Source organism: Scomber japonicus, chromosome 18 (assembly GCF_027409825.1).
Source record: "Scomber japonicus isolate fScoJap1 chromosome 18, fScoJap1.pri, whole genome shotgun sequence".
NCBI lineage: Eukaryota > Metazoa > Chordata > Actinopteri > Scombriformes > Scombridae > Scomber > Scomber japonicus.
Window position 1 is genome coordinate 9910973 of NC_070595.1, and position 17435 is coordinate 9928407.

The following is a 17435-nucleotide window of genomic DNA, read 5'->3' on the forward strand; positions in this document are numbered from 1 at the left end:
AGCCCCCCAGTGGAGACTCTCCTCTCACTATAAATACCTTTGATTTAAAGACTGCAGGAGACCCACATTGATCTCCTTTTATTTATTTATTTATGTATTTATTTATTTAATAAACTGATCTGCCTTTCAGTATACATATGACGTCATTATCCAGCGCTCTTGCGCCCCCCGGTGGTCGGTGCCGGTGCTCCCTGCTCCTCCTCCCCTCTCTGATCAACAACCAGCCTGGTGATATCATATGCTGGCTAAACCTCCACACAGAAGCAAAATGGCCGATAGTAAACTAACCGATCATACAGCGTCTGACAGTCATCAAGGGGTTATGCATGTTTTGTTTACAGCTTGAGAATATCAGCCGCGCAAAAAGGACACTCGCCTTTCCGCGTTTTTTTCTACAATTAACATTTCGCCTTTCGGTGATGTCATTTCTTATTCAACTTAGCCTTGAAAGCCTCGAAGAACTAGCTCGCTAAGCTAGCTACCTTGCTAGCCTGCTAGCGGTAGGTCTGCAAGAATTTTTGCACAGAAGCACTTTATGTCCTTTGTGATTCCCGAGGTGAGTATTACACATATACGTGTTACTCTTCTGTGGCTTTCGTTGTGTGTGTGTGTTGGCTAGCAACGTTAATTATTTCCGAGTTAACCCAGATAAAAACATTTGGGGCTCTGAGTTTAGAGGAGCTTCGCTTGTAGTGCGTTGCAATGCTGAGGAAACGTCACTGAAGTTGGTCGTTTAATTAGGCCCCGACGAGCCTTACTGATGAACCAGCCTGCTCGCACGATCTCCGCTGACTTATTCTCACTGTTTCTGTGTCCACTTTTAAGTTCCTTGAGTTATATTAATGAAATATGATGTTTGAAATTAACGAGGCTTATCGGTAGCTAATATAACGCGCCTGCGGTGTGCAAACAACTGCGTACAGGTTAGAGCCGTCGAGCCAAGCGACGGAGGCACCTTGCTCCGGGACAGCCTGCCACCGTGAGCCCCGGCTCTTCAGCTCACTGCTCAGCAGCTGCTTTAAAGTCGGCTAACCTTAGCTACTTGCTCACTCAGGTCAAGCTTTTCTAATGGTCCAATGTCTGCACAGCTATTCTTTGCCGAGTATTTAGACCAAAAACCAGGTCGTTTGCTCGGTGTGGAGCTCTAGACATATGGCTAGTAGGGATTCTGGTGCATTATATCAACAGAGTATCAAAGGTAATGTCAGCTGGTCTATTTTACATAGGATACAGTGAGAGGTTATTGCCATACCATGTCAAGTTAGCGTACACAAGCTCTCTGTGACATGTAGCTAATTATGTGCAGCTTAGCCAACAGAAACACCGGGCCCAGTCGTATTTACAGCTCTCTGGTAAGATCCCTTTACGTTCCCACAGATAACCATGTCCCTCTCAGCCCCCAGTGCTATGTTCTGCTTTCAATTAAAACTGGCTCACGTGACTTGACTACAAGTTGTGTATTTGTGTATTGTATACAGTGTGTTAACTTTTGGCAGGTGTGTGAGGTCAGTGAGAGCATGTCCTTCATGACACTGGATGGGTCCCATCATGCACTGGCATTAAAGCTAGTGTCCTCCCCCCGGGATAATGCTGTCATTCCACTTACTGCAATGCAAAAAATAAATAAAAGGATGATTGTTGTAGAGTTTGAAGTCACTGGTTTGTTTGGCTACTGGCTGTGTTGTCTGCTGGTTGGGATTGCAATCGTTTGCTGGTTAATGAATTATGCAGTGAGAAGCTAGGCTACCAAGGGCTGCTGTCATGCTGTCTGCCCCTGGTTAACATTACACTCTTTACAACATTCACTGTGTAGGAGTATACTTGGCAGTATACTGACCGAATGCATATTATTCATGTTTAGTTAAGTCTTAAGCTCTGTGTGTGTGTGTGTGAGAGAGAGAGAGAGAGAGAAAGGAATGCTATTGCGAGCATTAAATTACTTTCAGCGTGGCTTGATGTGTATCATAAATAATTGAATGTGTACATTTCTGTCCACAGACAGGAGAATCAGGAAAGGGAACAGCAGTTCATGGAAGACAAGAAAAAGAAGAAAGAAGATAAAAAGAAAAGGGAAACCTCTCAGAAGGTAAACACAGTTGCTGAAATCACACTTTGCTGATATATTTTAAGGATAATCTGTGATATTCCTGCTTTCCGTATCATTTTCTATCATCTTATTCAGCTAGGATTGTTTTTGCAGACTTGGACATCTCAAAATGAACTTGTCATTTTCACAGTTTCATTATTTCAGAGAAGTTTTAGAATGTAATTTTTCATGTTGGCATAAACTGTGCCTTGATGATAATTGTCTTCTGCCTTTCATCTGACTCACTCTTTGTGTTTTAGGTGCCAGAACAGAAAATCAAAGGTATGTTTTTTTTTTTTGCTTTTGCTTTTGTCATTATCACATTCTTCTTCCTTTTTACTAGTCACCATTTCATATGATAATGTCAGTGGTATGGCTTGTATTTCTCTTTGTTAAATATGCTATAATCAGCAGTACAGAGTTCTTATGAGAACTTTAATGTTTTGTGATTACCAAGCAAATTATTGTACAAGGTTATGCACATACAGCACTAGTCAAAAGGTTGGACACACTTTCTCATTCAAGGGAATAAGAACTTTTGTCCAACAATTAACAAACACATTGTTCTTTGACTGTTAGCGACTTGCTAGCTTGCCCTATCTGTAACCCTCATCAATTTAGTCTTTTTATTATACTAAAGGCTACTGGCGTTTCACAATTTTTATTATTCGTTTATTACAGTGCCAGAATCAGCCAAGCCCTCCTGTACCCAGCCGCTCGCCACCCCAGGCTCAGTGTCCCCCAGCCCTGGCCCTATTGCCCCCTCATCCCCCAGTCCTGGTGCAGCTGGGGTTTCTGCACAAGTTCCTCCTGGTGGTGGGAACAATGCAAAGCAGCGGACTGCTGTGGCCAACGGACAGCCCTCCTCCCCCTCTGGAAGCCAGACCTCCCAGCAGCAGCGATACATGTCCAGAGAGGTACCACCAAGATTTCGCTGCCAGCAGGACCACAAAGTGCTACTGAAGAGGGGCCAGCCACCGCTGTCCTCCATGCTGCTGGGGGGAGGAGGAGGGGAAGGGGGTGCAGGAGGGGTTGGAGTAGGCAGTGGCTGGGGAGCCGCCTCACCTCTTTCCTCACAGGGAGCAGATAACCCCAATGCAAACACAGCTGGAGCCACAGGTGGGTTGAGATGTAGTCCACTGAGTACTACACGCCACATGCCGAGTGATCTTCTTTCTTAAAGTAGTAGCTGTCCAGTCACTTGCTTTTGTTAAAAAACAGCAGTGTGCAGTTTACAGTTTTTACTACAGCCATTAAATTGACTTTTAAAGCAACATACAATCCTTCAATTGACATTACAACACACAATCCACTTGTTATCTTATCTTACTTCAATTGTAGTTGTGAAGTTGAACAGGACAACAGTGATATATGAGTTATATATCATGGCACCACTAGTTAGTACATTCTCTAGTCATTAGGTAATATCATTTGTCTTCAAATTGTCAATTAAATGAATGGTCTCAATTTTTTCCATCCAGATTCCAACCTGGGTTCATCCTCTCCTTCACCCCCCACCTCCTCGTCATCCTCATTATGTGTCGCTGGTCTGTCGCCGTCTTCTACTACTACTACTTCAACTTATGCAAATTCCACATGGGGGGCAGGCTCTGTCAGCCAGTCCTCCTCTCAGGGCTGTGGGAAGGTGATTGTGGATGGGACTGACCTGGAGGATTGGCCTAGCATCCTAGGCGGGGCCAAATTGAATTCTGATGGGGCTGCGGGAGGGACGCAGGAGCAAGACTGCCCCGGTAACAACAACAACAGTAGTGCCTCATGGAGCGAGAGAAACATCCAGCAGAAAGGAGGAGCAGCAGTAGGAGGAGGAGGAGGAGGAGCAGGGAACATGGACAATCCCTCCCCACCTCGTTCTTCTCCCCTATCCTCCTCGTCGTCGCTTAATGAATGTGTTCAGTCAAGTGGTGGTGTGTGGGGATCCTCCACCTCCTCTCAGGTGGAGGCAGGGCTGGGATCAGCAGCATTTTACAATTCCAAAGTCTCCCATCTTCTTCCTGGGCCTCAGGAGAGCCCTGTAGGTGGCAACAGCAGCGTCCCTGGTGCCAATTTCAACCCCAACGTGAACCCCTCCGCCTGGCCCGCCCTAGTACAGGGCGGGACACCAACTTCGGCTAGCGACGGCCTTCCTTTACACGCGTCCATTACATCAGCTTCCTCGTTCTCTGCCAGCACCACCCTCATCACCACTCACTCTCTTTCATCTGTGAATCAAACTGGCCTCCATAGGCAGCACACTGACACAGCTGTGGTAACCAGGAGTGGAGAACAGCAGCAGCAGCAGCACTTGGGTAACCCAGGACTGGAGCTGGGTTCAGACGGAGGTGCGGGAGGAGTAGGGACAGGACCAGGACCAAATCAAGAGGGTGGCAGTGAGAGGGAGAGTGTCACTGGTGTTGAAGAAGGGAGTGGGAATCTCTCTGGCTCTTCATCCTCTTCCTCTGCTGCCTCTTCCTCTTGGAGATCCATGCCTCCAGTGTCCTCTGACCTCAGTGCAGGTGTCTCACAGGCAGATGGGTGGAAGGGAGGAGGGACTGGAGCTCAAGGGCAGGAAGGGAATGTATGGGGCTTTGGTAGCCAGGGTGACAAGGCAGGGTGGGGTGGGGGAAATGACGGTGGCTCAAATACCCCAGTGGTATCTCAGGGAGCGTGGGAAGACGGGAGTTCAGAAGCAGAGTGGGGCGGCACAGCGGGAGGTGTAAGTTCAAGTAACTTAGCAATAGGAAGTGGTAGAGGAGGAGACGGAAGCAGCAGCAACAGCAGCAGTAGTGGAGGCAGCGCGGGTGTCAGCAGCGGCAGCGTTTTGCCGGACTCTGCCTCACCAAAGTTTGCAACTATAACAAAAGCTTGGGACAATCAGAAAGGGATGGAGAGTGGGGATGGGGCAGTTGGGGAGTGGGATGGAGGAGGAGGAGGAGGGGGGCAGGGTGGAGGCACTGGAGGTGGAGGACCTTCATCCTCTAGTGGAGGAGGGTCCATAGCTGGAAGCAGTGGAGGAGGGAGTGGTAGCGGACCGAAGCAGGAGCAAGCCTCGTCTGTGCACAACCACTCCCAGCAGACCTCCAATGCTGAAGTGGCCTTACTGAGCATGCTCAATCGATCTGACTTGGATCCCAGGGTTCTGTCTAACACGGGCTGGGGGCAGACCCAGATTCGACAGAATGTGGCCTGGGACCTGGACACCAAGGCGGGAGCAGCAAACAGAAATGAAAGAAGCACTTCTTCTTCTTCCTCTGCATTCTCTTCAGGAACCATGAACACTACCACTAGTCGCGGTCCTGGGTACCCGTCTAACACCAGTTCAATAACTAATGATCCATCTGCTGGCAGTCACTCGACCAGCATGAACTCTGGCCCCACCTCAGTGAGGGATGGTTGGGATGGCGGTGCTCCACAGTCCACTTGTGGTTCTCACATGCCTGGCAGCACTATAAAGAAGCCAGGAACACCAGAAGATGATATGGAGGGCAACCAGGCAAAGGCAGCTCGAGGCTGGGGTGAACTCCCACCTGAAAACCAGGGCAAAGGATGGGGGACTGAAGAACAACAATGGGGGGATCGCAGAAGAGGTGGAGGAGGAGGAGGGGGAGGGGGAGGGAACTGGAGAGACTTTGGAGAACAGGGTAGTGGGTGGGGCGATGGTCCAGAAGAAAAAGGGACAGGCGGATGGAAGGGGACGGGAAGAGGAGAAGTAAGTGGTTGGGGAGGGAAAAGCGGAGGAGGAGGAGGAGGAGGAGGAGGAGGAGGAGGTGGTGGTGGAGGAGGAGACTGGGGACAAAGAGACTCCGTACCTGGAGGTGGGTGGGGAGACGGGCGGGGAGACGGGCGAAACAGAGGTGGAAGCAACTCTGATGAGGGATCTTCCTGGGGTAATATGGACGAAGGGGGATCTCAGCGTGGAGGATGGGGAGGGGGAGATGTGGGTGGAGGCAAATCCCACCAGGACTGGGGGAGTGCCAAGCCCCACGCAGCAGCAGCAGCACAGATACCAAACAGCCAAGTGGCAACAATGAAAGCCCCAAATCAACAGCAGCACCAATCACAGGGCCAGCAGCCACCAGGAGGACCCACACAAGGAGGGTGGAACAGCCGGCCTAGCGTCGGAGGTGGAGGCACACCATCCAAGAATCAGAACCAAAGTTCGGGCTGGACCTCCGGCCCAATCCCCCAAATCTCCGGCGGCGGGGGTGACACCCTGGAGCCAAGCGGCTGGGAAGAGCCGTCTCCCCAGTCCATCAGCCGCAAAATGGAAATCGACGACGGCACTTCAGCCTGGGGGGACCCAACCCGCTACAACAGCAAGAATGTGAACCTGTGGGACAAAAACAGCGCTACGCCTGGCCAAAGTCACAGTCAGCAGGCCCCACCACCGTCCATGCAGCAACAGCCACCTAGAAGGCAGCAGGGCATGCAGCAGGGCATGCAGCAGGGCATGCAGCACAGCAGGGACACAAACCCTAGCAACGCAGCAGTCGGTATGCATATTACCATTTTAAACATGTGTGCATTAGACAAGCAAATTTGAATTATCATCAACATTTGAAGTATCCTTAAAGTATTGATAGTTTTCTTTACTCACTCACAAGTTTATATAGGCTTTAGCAAAGTCTTTTTTTTCCTTTTTCTCATTGACCTCACTCTTGCCATCACCATCATACATTTAACTGCTATTTATGCTTTGACGCATTGTAAAGCAGATTGTTCACTGTCTTCATTCTCCAGGCCCGGGTATGTGGGGAGGTGCACAATCCGTTGATAATGGTACCACTGCTTGGGGCCAGACATCGGATACAGCAATAGGTTGGAGTGAACCAGATGAACCTGGAAAAACTTCTGGCTGGGGGAACCCATCACCCAACCCTGGTAAACCTGGTGAGAATAGTTATGTTTTGTGTAATTTAAAGTTCCTGATGCTCAGTTTTAAATCAACATCTTTTAACCACAAATTTTAAAGAGAGAAAATCAAGAGAGATGACCATAAACTTTATCTTTTTTTTTTTTTTTTTTTCTGCAGTCACAAAGTCGATGGAAGGCTGGGGCGGGAAGGGAGAGGGATCTGTGGCCGCCTCCCGACACCCCAGCTGGGACGAAGAAGATGATGGTAGCGGAGGGGTCTGGAACAGCACCGGCTCCCAGGGAAGCAGCTCCTCCTTTAACTCCGGAGGCTGGGGTCAGACTCACGGAGGAAAGAGAGGCAACATCAAGGTTTGGACAAATGAAATCCCAGGACACTCAAGCTTATGTGGGCCTGTCGTGACTCATTGCATTAAATATTAAAAACCAAAAGCTACTTTTTAGTAGAGGAAAGTCATGTTACGGTTATATTTTGTGACTATCAGGAAAAAAAAGTCAGACAAAGCAGTTCTTACTTTGTTTTTTTTACCTTTCTTCAATTTCCATTTTTATTGATTTTTAATAATGTATTCATTCTTGTCTTTTTGTTGACTGTGAGTAATGTTTGAATTTCTTCCCTCAAGGGTGGAGGAGGCGACAGCTGGATGAACCCAGTGTCACGTCAGTTTTCAAACATGGGTCTCCTGGTAAGATTCATTCATAATTCATTTGAGAAAAAAATGGTTCTAGCTATTTGAAAAAGCAACTATAATGTGTCATGGATGTTTTTATGTGGGTTCTTGATTTTTACACTGTTAATTTTCCTCTACAAAGATAGTAAAGCTCAAAAAAACTAAGCTTCACTGTTACGAATACTGATATTGTCGTAATGGAATGTAAAGGATGGATTATCAGTGATGTCTCTGTCAAAGTTCTCTATTGCTAAATTACTTTTATTGTTTTTTTAGGGTGACGACCCAAGTGTTGATAAGAAGATGGAAGGAGACAAGAGAGGAATAACTGACTATAATGGAGAGATGAGGAGGGGAGGACGAGGTGGAGGAGGTTACCGAATGCCTAGTTCCAAAGACATGGGTCCTGTTGAAATGGGGCCCTATGGTGAAAAAGTATGTTTCCTTTACAGCAGCTGCTCTTTAAACTGCTTAACCGCGATTTCACATTCGCTGTCAATCAGATGGGAAATATTCAACTACAGCTTCATTGTTATTGTTGTATGCTTTTCATTGTACAGATGGGTGGCCACGGAGTGTTTGTTGGCAGTGGCGGAGGGATGCCTCAGCCTCGAGGGATGCACCAGCCTGGCATGCATCCCATGAACCCTTCCCCAGGGTTACGTGCTCAAGTGCCTCATCAGTTCCTGTCTGCTCAGGTCTGTTGTCTTCTTTGTCTGACAGTACTGGTCACAATGAGTTAGTTACATGTGATTTCTGTATGCAATTATAATTTACCTATACGGCTGATGCTGCATGTAAATAGTTGGAGAGGGTGAGGGAGAGATATACAATAAACACAACACACAATACTCTGTTGTTCGCTGCAATTACTTTATATTCTTTGTTTCTCATGTTCTGTAACTGGATTATTTATTCAGTTATTTTTCCAGCACATATATCACAACATGTTTAGCTCTCTGTCACACATTTTTGATCAGACACCTTTTAAAATGACCAAATTGGAGATGGCGCCTTAGTTATCTCATTCATCTCACCTTACAACTGAGTGCAAGTCCACACTTGTTGCATCTTAAAGTCTCTCCGAACAGCTGCTCAAAATTACAAGCAGAATATACTGTCTGCCCCCTTACTTACAAATTGAGTCCCACAACAATAGATAAACTGTATTACACACCTGCTTGGTAGATTAGAAACCTCTCTCTTTGAGTTAAAGCTAATAACTACATCCATAGCTTTGTAATGAATGTAGTTATAATCAGAATACCCATGTTTCTCATTACTGGTGTTATCACTTTGTATCGATAGCTGTATAAAAATGAATCCCTGTGACATGCAGGTGCCGGGTCCTATGCTGAAGCAGATGCCCTCTCCTGGCAGCAGCGTGGGTGGAGTGGTTGGAGGAGTAGGAGGCGTGGGAGGTGTCAGTGGCGTTGGAAGTGTCGGCGGGGTCGGCGGTGTTGGCGGAGGAATGTTCCCTCCTCAGATTTCCCCACAGCAGCTAGCAATGCTCAGCAACATTTACCCCCACATGCAGCAGTTCCATCTGGTATGTGACTAAATGTCAGATCGTTTATTTGACGTATCGATCCATCTCAGTGAAATATTTCAGAGTTGACATTTTTGAACCATAGCCTGTGTTTGTGTAACTCTGTATTAGAATATCTTAAAATGCATAGTGAATAGGAGTGAACCCACCTCTATTAATGTACTTGCAGTATCTGTAATGTGAACCCCAGCTGTAGTAATATTCTTTGTTTACCACCATCTCTGACTATTTCTGCACTCCGGACTAACAGGCTTGTCAACTCCTGCTACAACAGCAGCAGCAACAGCAGCAGCAGCAGCAGCTCCTGCAGAACCAGAGGAAGTTCCCTCAGCCTCAGCCTCTCAGGCAGCAGCCAGACCCACAGCAGGTGACTATTATTGTTTTCTACGCAGCACAGTACCATGCAAAGACATCAGAACCTCAACCATTACAACACCCAAATTGTTTTGAGTCATTGACGAGTGCATCAAATCTCAGAATTCTCCAAAGGACATCTATATGAAATGTGTAGTTTTAACAGTAGCGTAGCTCCTTTTTAAGGAATGTGTGTAGTTGAGTGGGAGAAAAGTGATGGTGAATGCGTGCAGAGCAGAGGAAAAGGTTAGCAATATGTTGTCAATCTGGCAGTAAACTGTACAGTACAGACTACAGTGTGTCTGTTAATAACTGCTGCCGCTTCTCCAGACTAAAAAGTCTCTTTTGTTGCTTCTACAACTGCTGGAAAAGTGAAGGGGGGCGTTTGGCCGGCCAGCTGCCACCACAAATAGAATCTAATGCTGCAGGAAACACTGAATACTAAGTGTGAGACTAATTACTAAAGATTTACTGCCTTTGGGTAATGCCAGGAAAAGTCTCAGTCACACAGAACTACACAAACTACACTAAATAAAAAGACTTAACATACTCTCCATGATCATCTGGAAGTCCATTAATGTGACTGCAATGTGCCCCTGTGCAGTGTAGACTGGAATCTGTGTATTTTTATATGCTGGTAAATAAAGTCTTTATTTGAGGCCATTCAGCGTACTTAACAGGTATTCTGATATATTTTCTTGATTTTTTTTTTTTTGTCGTCCCCAGCTGGCAAGGATAATGGCTATTCTGCAGCAGCAAAGACAGCATGGAGGAGTTGGAGGAGCAGCAGCAGGAGGGGGCTCCAAACTCTCTCCGTCTCACCTGGGCCTACCCAAACAGCCCATGGTAGACCCCCTTCCGCATCCCGGGATGGGCAGCCCCTTATCAGACCTTCATGCCAAAACCCAAGGGATGTACTCTGGTGAGTCCGAAGAGCAAATGATCTGCAGGTTAGACTGCATTGGTTAGATATGATGCAGTCAGCTCTGTAAGCAACTGATAAAACGGGTATATCTATTTGAGATTTAAAGTTTTATGTTAATACGTTTAGTAGTATTAGGCTGCCAACGGGACATGAAGTTCATGATGTCAGCAAATCCACAGATTGAGGAGATTTAGGATCAAGTGTGCACCGGGCATCTATAATATTCCGAGTACCTGTTTGTCTACATGGGCCAATAAGAGCCATCCAGTCATATCCAACTGATTTGTGTCAACACAGACACACCTCATGGTTGCTCCAACAACAGTCCTCCATTTTAAACAGCTTGTGTTCAGCATCAGTTTGATTACACACATTTTTACCAGCTTAGCCAATGTATTAATTGAACTGAAAATGAGTCGAATGCAGTATGAACATTTGTGTTTTTCCTCTTGTTAGGGCTGGCCCCTGGCAGTAACCTGGCAGGACTGGAGCTCGGTCCCATGATGGGAGGGATGAAGGACACAGGAGGACAACAGTCCCGCTTCAAATGGATGATGGAGGGACATTCTCCAGCTCCATCTCCACCTGACACGAACCTTCACAAAAATGGTAGGTTAACAGATGGTTCCTAACATGTTTTTATGCATAGGCAAGATTCATAACCTCCCAGACTGTTAACCTGGTTAGAATTGGTCTTCATTCACAGTGTATATGAATGAAAGGCATTGTAAATCAGTGGTATGAAACATCATAATGTCAATCTGTTTGACCCTTATTTCTCAATTGCATGCCATTCCCAAGGCCCTTTACCCAGCGCTATAAAGGTGAGAGGAGGATCCCCTTACTCCCAGTATGACATGCTGGGCAGTGAAGGTTTAGGTATTCCCCCTCAAAGCTCAGCAGACAACTGGCACCGGACCCCCGGGAGTAAAATGGGGAACAAACCTGCCACATCGAGCTGGCCTCCAGGTGAGTCTGTCTTTCTCTGCGTCTTCTTCCGATACGATGAATTGTGATTAGAGAAGGTAGAGACAAGAGGTAATTATGCAGGGTGCTGTATGTTTATTAGGCAGGTGGCAGTCTGTCTCGTGTTTGTGTGTGTCTTAAGCATATGTTTGTGTAAATATGTGTAAAGTAAACTAATTTAACTCCTTTGCTCCCATTTTTAAAGCCCTGCAATACAGACAAGTGTTAGATTAAACGTAAGAGGAGGTTTGGTCAAATTGTCCACAAATAAAAAGAAAAAAGGAAAAAAAATAGTGGCTTCAGCACATCTGCAACCACCAAGTTTTTGGTTCTGTAATTGTTGTGTTTGGTTTTAAAATGTTGCAGTAGCTTCATAGTATTTCATATCAATCATTCAATATGTTTTCTGTTCTCTGGTAATAGAGTTCCAGCCCGGTGTGCCCTGGAAGGGAATCCAGAGTAGTGGAGACCCAGAGTCTGACCCCTACATGACCCCCGGTAGTGTTCTTGGTTCCCCAGGACCCCCAACCCTTAACGACTCTGACCACCAGTTACTGCGAGACAACATAGGTATTTGACTCAATGTTTTGATGAGCTGTTGATAACTGTTAGTTTAAAAGTTTCACATACAGATTAAAAAAATCATGACATTTGTGTTAGTAGTGATATATACTGGTTCAAAGTTCTTTGGTTCCGTTTTGAGTTTTGAGTATATATAGGATTTGATAGAGCCAAAGACTGAATCAGTCACAATCTTAAATGTGTAAAGATATAGTTGTTAATAAGAGTGCATTATATATCACTATAGAATGATACACATTTTATATGAATAATGATACAGAATCCCCCAATCAGGATGCTTGCTCAATAATCGATTCCAAAGTAATATTCAGCATTTTGCTGCGTTTGATCAAGAATGAATATTTTCCATTCACTGACTCGTTGGTAAAACTCTCATGCACAAAGTGAGGCATGCAGCTGGATGCAAATGCAGCCAAGTTTGACTTTTGTGTTTTAAATCACTAGTTTATTTAATACTTAAAGATGAATCATCCACACTGCATCCACACATGCATTATACAGTATGTTTCCTTACTTCTCTTAGTGACATTCAGAAAGGAAGAGAGATGTTTTGAAAAGCTCTGAAAACAGGCACCAGTGCCATTAATTGATATAAAGTCTTTGGTCAAAGGTTTGACAAACAGGCTCTATCAGCAGTCCAGCTGAACTGCAGTTGCCTTTTCTTGTTTATCAGGATGTGTTTTATAACCTTGTAATGTTTTGCAGGGCCAAACCCCTCCCTCAACACCTCGCTGCCTTCACCTGGTGCCTGGCCCTACAGTGCCTCAGACAGCCCCCTCAGCAATGCACACAGCACAGGTATGTTTTGATCAGTTGAACCTCTTTTTCTATTACATTTTGACTTTGGAATCTCCTCCGTGGCATTAGCTCAGTTGTTATTTGCTTCTCAGTTCCTTACTTTCAGTCACTATAATTGTCTTCACTCTTTTTACTAGTGTGCAATGCCTTTTCTACAAATACGCCAAAGGAGTGGGCGATACTGTGTCGTCTCAACGCCAATTTCTGTGGTTTTTGTTTGTCAAAACACATTTTTCCCCTCTTTTTTCCCCCACCGCCCCATTTCCTCTTCAGGAAAGTACTCGGAGTACAAACCCAGCTGGCCCCCAGAGCCCATCGGACAAAACAAGTTGTGGAAGACCAATCGCACCAGCTCACAGCTGCCACGCCCCCCTCCTGGCTTAACCAATCAGAAGCAGGCATCACCTTCCCCATGGGGTAGTGGAGGCCCGCGGTTAGCCCGGGGCTGGGGAGGGGGTGGGATTAACCAAGAGTCAAGATTTGGGCCAGGTACTGTTTACACGGAAATATGGAATTACTTAACCATTCGTCTACTTATAACTTCAGTAGAGACAATACAGATGAAATCTCACATCTCACTACAGTAACAGAGAAGCTATAATAAAAGTTGTCTTTATTTAAGTAAAGTCCTCTTCAGTGTCATCTTTTTGTTTGTCTTCAACGATGATGTCCCTAACTAATTGGTTCGTCCTTGTCCTCCTTTCTGTGTGTCTCTTCTTGTCTTTACAGGCTCAGCTTGGAGCGACGGTGTGGCCTCCAGAGGCAGTTGCTGGTTGCTGCTGAGCAACCTGACCCCTCAGGTAAGGAGTGTGAAAAAGAAGAAAGGACACATTAAGAGAGATGGAAACCTTGAGCGGAGAGTTCAGGGATGTTGCAGCATAAGTGACACAAGGAAAAATGTTACGATAGTGACATTGTAGAGAAGAGACAGGAAATGAGAAGAGGGAAATGAGGGGGAGGGGGGGTCGGACATGCAACAAAGGTCCACTGCTGGATTGGAACCACAGACACTGACGTGATATGGCATTCCTCCTAACCAGTAAGCTACCGGGGCGTTACTTGAGTAAGCTGTGCCAGCAATTTTAAAATGTGAACTTTCTTTATAACCGTTCATCACAGCAGAATTTATCACAGCTATAAAATAAAATTAAAAAAAAAACCCCAGAAAGATATGCCGGGGTTTGAATTTGAAAGCAATAAACCCGCTGTGGTCATTCATCTGTATTCTCCTTCAGTCTGTCTTATGCAAATGAGACTGAATGATGCGTGACCCAGCCATAATTGGATTGTGAAGTTGGATGAGCCATTTAATCAATTAGAGTTTGCACAAATGACACTAGTATGACACTGCTCTGGAAAAGGTGTAGAAATTAAAGCTTTTAATTATAAGTCTAGACAAAGTTTTTAGTTACAGAATTTATTTTTTTTTCGACTGTAATCCTTGCTCAGTGCTCATGTGGACATACTTGTATACTTTGCTCCTGTAGTTAACAGACAGAATTACAGACATGGGTAAAGCCACAGGGTGCATTATCATGACATAATCTATTAATGTTATTAATGTTGATTTCATTCACATAACCATTGTTGCGTAACCTGCGAGATGCTCTGACCTTTTCTGGCCCTATAATTGATGACTCCAGATTGTGGACAATTACTGTAACACACACACACACACGCACTCTCTGAGCCTTAACCTTTCTTCTTCTTTCCCTATAGATCGATGGATCCACACTGAGGACTATCTGCATGCAGCACGGCCCCCTGCTGACTTTCCACCTCGGCCTGACCCAGGGCAGCGCTCTGATTCGCTACAGCAGCCGGCAGGAAGCAGCCAAGGCCCAGGGTGCACTGCACATGTAGGTTAACCTGTAACAGTCCCTAATACACACGCACTTGACACCGAACATGCTCCTGTTAATCTAAAGAGTGTTACCTTTCACCCCTCTCACAGGTGTGTACTGGGCAACACCACAATCCTGGCGGAGTTCGTGAGTGAGGAAGAAGTTGCTCGCTATTTTGCACATTCCCAGGCCGGAGGGGCAGAGGGGGCCAGCTCAGGAGGGGCAGCGGCTGGCGGGACACAGGGCTCATCTGGAACAGGCACAGCCGTGGCCAGCAGCGGAGGTAGCTCCCCGGGAAGTGAGCGGGCGTCAGCGGGCACAACTTCAGGTGGAAACGGAAACGGTGGCGGAGGAGGGGAAAGTGGAGGCGCAGGTTTAGGTAGTGTAAGGTCCCCCGGCTCCGGCTGGCAGAGTCTCGATGGTACAGGCAGTTCTTCTGAAACGTCTTCAGCCCAAGGACCAGGGCTGGGGATATTTTCCCAGTGGAGCACTAACGGGGCAGGGGAGGGAGGAGGTGTCGGGGGAGTAGAGTCCGGGAGGTCCGGACTGTGGGGGGGCATGACTGCGGGATACCCCAGCAGCAGTCTGTGGGGGGCACCGCAAATTGAGGAAAGGCACCAAATGGACAGCCCTGCCGCTTTGTTGCCCGGCGATCTGCTGGGAGGAGGAGCTGATTCCATCTGAAGAGCCCCACCCCCCACCCCCACCACTCTCCAATTTGTACGTGTAGGTTTGGACACTGATACGACATACACTGGGATACATATGTACTTACTATAGCACACACACACATTTACATGGTATGCATATTAATGTACTACACATTTACACACATGTGCATACATATACATGGTATGCATATTAATGTGCACACACACATAAAGCAGAAATGTGAGACATGCTTACACACATTCTCGTGGCCAGACTTAAGCTATTATATAAACAAATGCAGGGACTGTTAGATGTGTATACAGCCTTTTTCCACAGATGAAGATTTCAACTGCTTAGACTTGAAACCTGAAAAAAAAAAAAAGAATGAAAAGTCAGTTGGTCTGAAAGACTTGACTGGATTGCAATGTGCTTAGTAAATAGGGGACTTTTCAACAGATTTACATACACATGCACACACCAAAAACAGACAAGCCTTCAGACAGATGGGCACTGTAAACAGCATTACCTTCATCGTATAAGAGATCTTAAAACTACTACATGATGTGAGGTTTAAAGTGCAGTTTGTATTCACGTCTCCTTAAAAAGAAAAAAGGAAGAAAAAAAAAAAAAAAAGGAGACCGAATCCAAACACATGCAAACAGCTCTGATTGACAACAAAACTGTATCTTACTGTGTATGTTGAGTTTGGGGTTGTTTTTTTTTCAGTTTGTTTGTATGTATGGTTTTAATTTTTTGAACAGTGAAAATATTGAAAAATGTCATTGTTTTGTTTTCAAAATGCTGACCTCCTACTGTTGTATCTTGCGCACTCTTTCTCTGTTATTCTCTCTTGAACATGTTTGTTACTGTTGCAGTGATAAATGTTAAAAATTGCTGGCAGTTTGAGGCTATGTTGCATTTCTCCATGTGTGGATACTGCGCACGGTGTCACACACACTATGTGGACATGAGTATGAGTGAGACTGAGACCAAGTAAGTGGATTAAACCACCACAGTTTTGTGCGTGTGTGTGAATGTGAGGACAATGTGTGTGTGCATGTTACTGCCTGTCATTAATGTGGGCAAGGCTGCTTACTATACAGAAGGTCTATACAAAATGTTTTGAGTGCATTCGGTATACTGCTGACTGTGTGTTAAGAAATATTGGCACTAATGCTTTTTCTCTCATTTGAAGTTGTTTGTTTTTTCTTTTTTTTTTAGCAGACTCGTCTTTTTTATTGTCCGACCTGCAATAATAAAAAAAAAAAGAACATTTTAATGACACAAAGAGCTGAAGGCATACGCGTTGAGAAAATGGACATGCCAAATCTTATCAAACTGTGTGGAACGGGAGGGAGGGGTGGGACGGGTTGTTTACAGATGCAGAGTAAGAGTTACCGTACGTTTTTAATGTTTTGTTGTTGTGTATTTGTTTTAAATTAAGACAGGCTTTAACACTCCTGTTCAGTGTTTTCGTTTTGAGATTTTACAAAGGAAAAATTTATTTAAACAAATGAGAACAAGATTAATAAAGATGAAAGTATTGGCTTCTAAATGTGTCTTTTGGGTCATTTTCTAGATGTTTTTTGTGATTTGTTTTCTACATTAAAGCATTCCTAGCATTAAACCATCCCTTATCTGTTAATTATAATGTCTTGTGCATGTTTCATTGATGACTACGACAAAGACGTGGCATTAAAGACAAGACGGGGAAACAGGCGCGAGGATGTCCATCTGTCACCCTCATTACTATCCACAAACCAATCCTATTTAATACCCACGTCATTCTACAGTAAGCCACTGCTTACTGTATGAAATGATTTACTCCTGTGATGCAATTATGAGTGTGTTAACTGGATGTACTGTTACACACAGGAACTTAAAGATCAATCATTTTATTGATGCGTTCAAGCAATTATAATATTTCTCAAAGGGACATAATAAGCAGGTTGAGCCCATTGATCATAACAGATTTACGTGTGTCCAGTAATTTCCAGCATGATGGAAAGGTGATGGATGGACTTAATTGTAAACAAGTGGGGAAATACTATTATTATTTATCATTATTGTTATTTACTTATATTGTAGCATGTTACGGTTGTTGATATGTTGCATGATAAGCACAACCAAATACAACAAG

At 45.2% G+C, this 17435-nt stretch overlaps 1 protein-coding gene across 1 annotated transcript; it reads left to right on the forward strand.

Moving 5' to 3' along the window:
* Window positions 1–264: 264 nt before the first annotated feature.
* Window positions 265–16850, forward strand: LOC128378194 (trinucleotide repeat-containing gene 6B protein-like). Its single transcript, XM_053337636.1, has 21 exons — window positions 265–556; window positions 1999–2086; window positions 2347–2368; window positions 2768–3205; window positions 3568–6576; window positions 6824–6973; window positions 7116–7306; window positions 7579–7641; window positions 7903–8061; window positions 8187–8324; window positions 8966–9175; window positions 9426–9542; window positions 10256–10451; window positions 10911–11063; window positions 11256–11423; window positions 11844–11990; window positions 12708–12800; window positions 13074–13289; window positions 13530–13600; window positions 14520–14659; window positions 14755–16850. The coding sequence occupies exons 2-21, from the start codon at window positions 2030–2032 to the stop codon at window positions 15326–15328; spliced, it is 6312 nt and encodes a 2103-aa protein (XP_053193611.1). The 5' UTR covers window positions 265–556; window positions 1999–2029; the 3' UTR covers window positions 15329–16850.
* Window positions 16851–17435: the final 585 nt, after the last annotated feature.